Here is a 2112-nt window from a genome sequence, read left to right on the forward strand (position 1 = left end):
TTCTGTGAGGCGTTACAGCGAAATACAGAACCCTAAGACTGGGGAAGTTACTGGGAGGAGGAGGAGGAGGAGTTAATGTCTGAAATGATGGAGTGGCATGGTAGTTTGGACATTTGGGACATCTTTGACCGCCTCCTGGGGACCGGCCTCACGCTGATCTTCCTAAGAGAAATTGTTCAAGCACCCCACAAAAAACAGACATCACCAGCTCTATTCCAAAAAGGGAATAAACCCTCCAACCCAAAATCATGTTAGTGCTCCTCAACTACTGTTCTTATGTTTATTTCATAGTTTTGAATGTACTGTTTCATTTTTTTTTTTTTTTTACTATTTTAACTTTGATCTGGAGTTATCTATAATTTTCTTTCCACTCAATCCGCAGATTAATCAAGAGGTAACTTTATAAAGAAAACTTACCTTTCGGCTTGAAGCTTAGTAGTTTTTATTATTAAATCCTGAGTTTGTTCCTTTGCAGCCTAAAATTGTAAAAACAATCTAACATCAGTACATTCCAATTGTACATCAGAAAACTAACCTCACCACTTACTAGAGTGCACACTTACAGCAAATGAGATCACAGTTCACAATCAAAACTTTAAAAAGGCCCAATTAACTGACACAGATGTTTCAAGGCTCATAAACCAATTCCAACTCATGGCAACCCCATGTGTTTCTGAGCAGAATTGCACTCCACAGGATTTTCAATAGCTGTGATCTTTTGGTAGTAGATCACTAGGCCTTTCTTCCCAGGCACTTCAAACCATCAATCTTTCAGTTAGCATACTATCTTTAATAACAGAAATGCATTTAGAGTTTACAAACAAAAAAGAAAAAGGTATTAGGGATGAGTACCAGGATTCGGACTAAGTGAAATAGCAGCTCCGGGAGCAGGTGAAGGATGAAGAACATGACTTCAGTTATGGACATGTTGAATTAAGTTACTATGAGACATCTTAATAGGGTTGTAAATGAAGGCACTGGTGTGTAGGCTCAACAGAAATGTCTGAGACGGAGATAGAAATTGGGGAGTTGAAATATATAAACTACTCAGTGTACAGGGTTTTGGTAATGATTAGAGATAGTGCCATCTAAAGAACATATTTCTGGCAATATCTATGGCTAAAAGTTTCACCCGTGACCAAGTTTCTTATTAAGCAATCCTTCCTCCTGCCTGATGTAAAAGGAGAACTTGATAAAAAGGCCTTCTATCTAAAGATTACCCAAATAGTTATGAAGTGGATTAAAACTAACTTGAACTGGGGAATACTACAAAAACAAGGCACTTAGAAGTGAGCGGAGAAGATGATGAGTGGTCACGAGGCAGGTAGAGGACATAGCATCCATGTTTTGAAAGGACACTGGGTGAGCCAGAATTGTGTATAAGTAAAAGTCACTAGTAAGCATAAACCATGAAGTAGATAAAAATACGTAAAGTAAAGGATGAATCAGCCTATTAACCAGAGTTAACAGTTCAAGATACTTGGTTATTTTAATGCTAGAACACTAGAATAAAGAGCCACACTTCAGCTGCTAAGGTTTCTAAGGCTGCCTTAGCTCCAGAAAGACATGCTAGTTCTGGGTTCTTAGAGGTCTAATCCTCTATAAACTCTGTTCTCTGATTTTCAGTGAAATTCTGTCCTACTGCTTCATACACATCTGTCAGTAACAGTCCCGAGCCCTACCTTTAGTGAAACTATTTTGAATCTGTGTTCCCTGTTATCAAATATGTACCCAGGAAATAATGAAAATTGTTTTTAAGAAAATAGATTTGAATTTAAATAGCACATCAGAATATTAACATTAAAGGAATGTAGAAGAACAAGATGGCTCCTGAGAGACTCTTCTAGAATTATTAGTCTTTAAATTCATTAACTTCTGCAAATGCTTTTCTTTCCTAATGTCTTTTTGCTTTTAAAATCTATTTTACCTTTACTTCTCCCTTAAAAAATTTTCTCAAATACAGTATTTGTCTCAATTCTAAGAAATACTCACATTGTATTATTTCTGAACAATGAATGCTTCACAAAATCAGTATCAAAGTTGCTTACTAGCTTCTGTTTAGTCCCAAACCAAAAAACTCACTGCCACTGAGTCAATTCCGACTCATAGCAA

General features: G+C 36.7%; 1 protein-coding gene across 1 annotated transcript in view; it reads right to left on the reverse strand.

Moving 5' to 3' along the window:
• Nucleotides 1-2112, reverse strand: part of COG6 (component of oligomeric golgi complex 6) — a 268614-nt gene that overhangs the window by 206423 nt on the left and 60079 nt on the right. The window contains exon 3 of the mRNA XM_007952449.1: nucleotides 418-476. Coding sequence (XP_007950640.1) covers nucleotides 418-476 — 59 coding nt within the window. The remainder of the gene's footprint in view (nucleotides 1-417; nucleotides 477-2112) is intronic.

The sequence above is a fragment of the Orycteropus afer genome, unplaced genomic scaffold, assembly GCF_000298275.1.
Source record: "Orycteropus afer afer isolate SDZICR_OR568_19922 unplaced genomic scaffold, OryAfe1.0 scaffold00338, whole genome shotgun sequence".
Lineage (NCBI taxonomy): Eukaryota > Metazoa > Chordata > Mammalia > Tubulidentata > Orycteropodidae > Orycteropus > Orycteropus afer.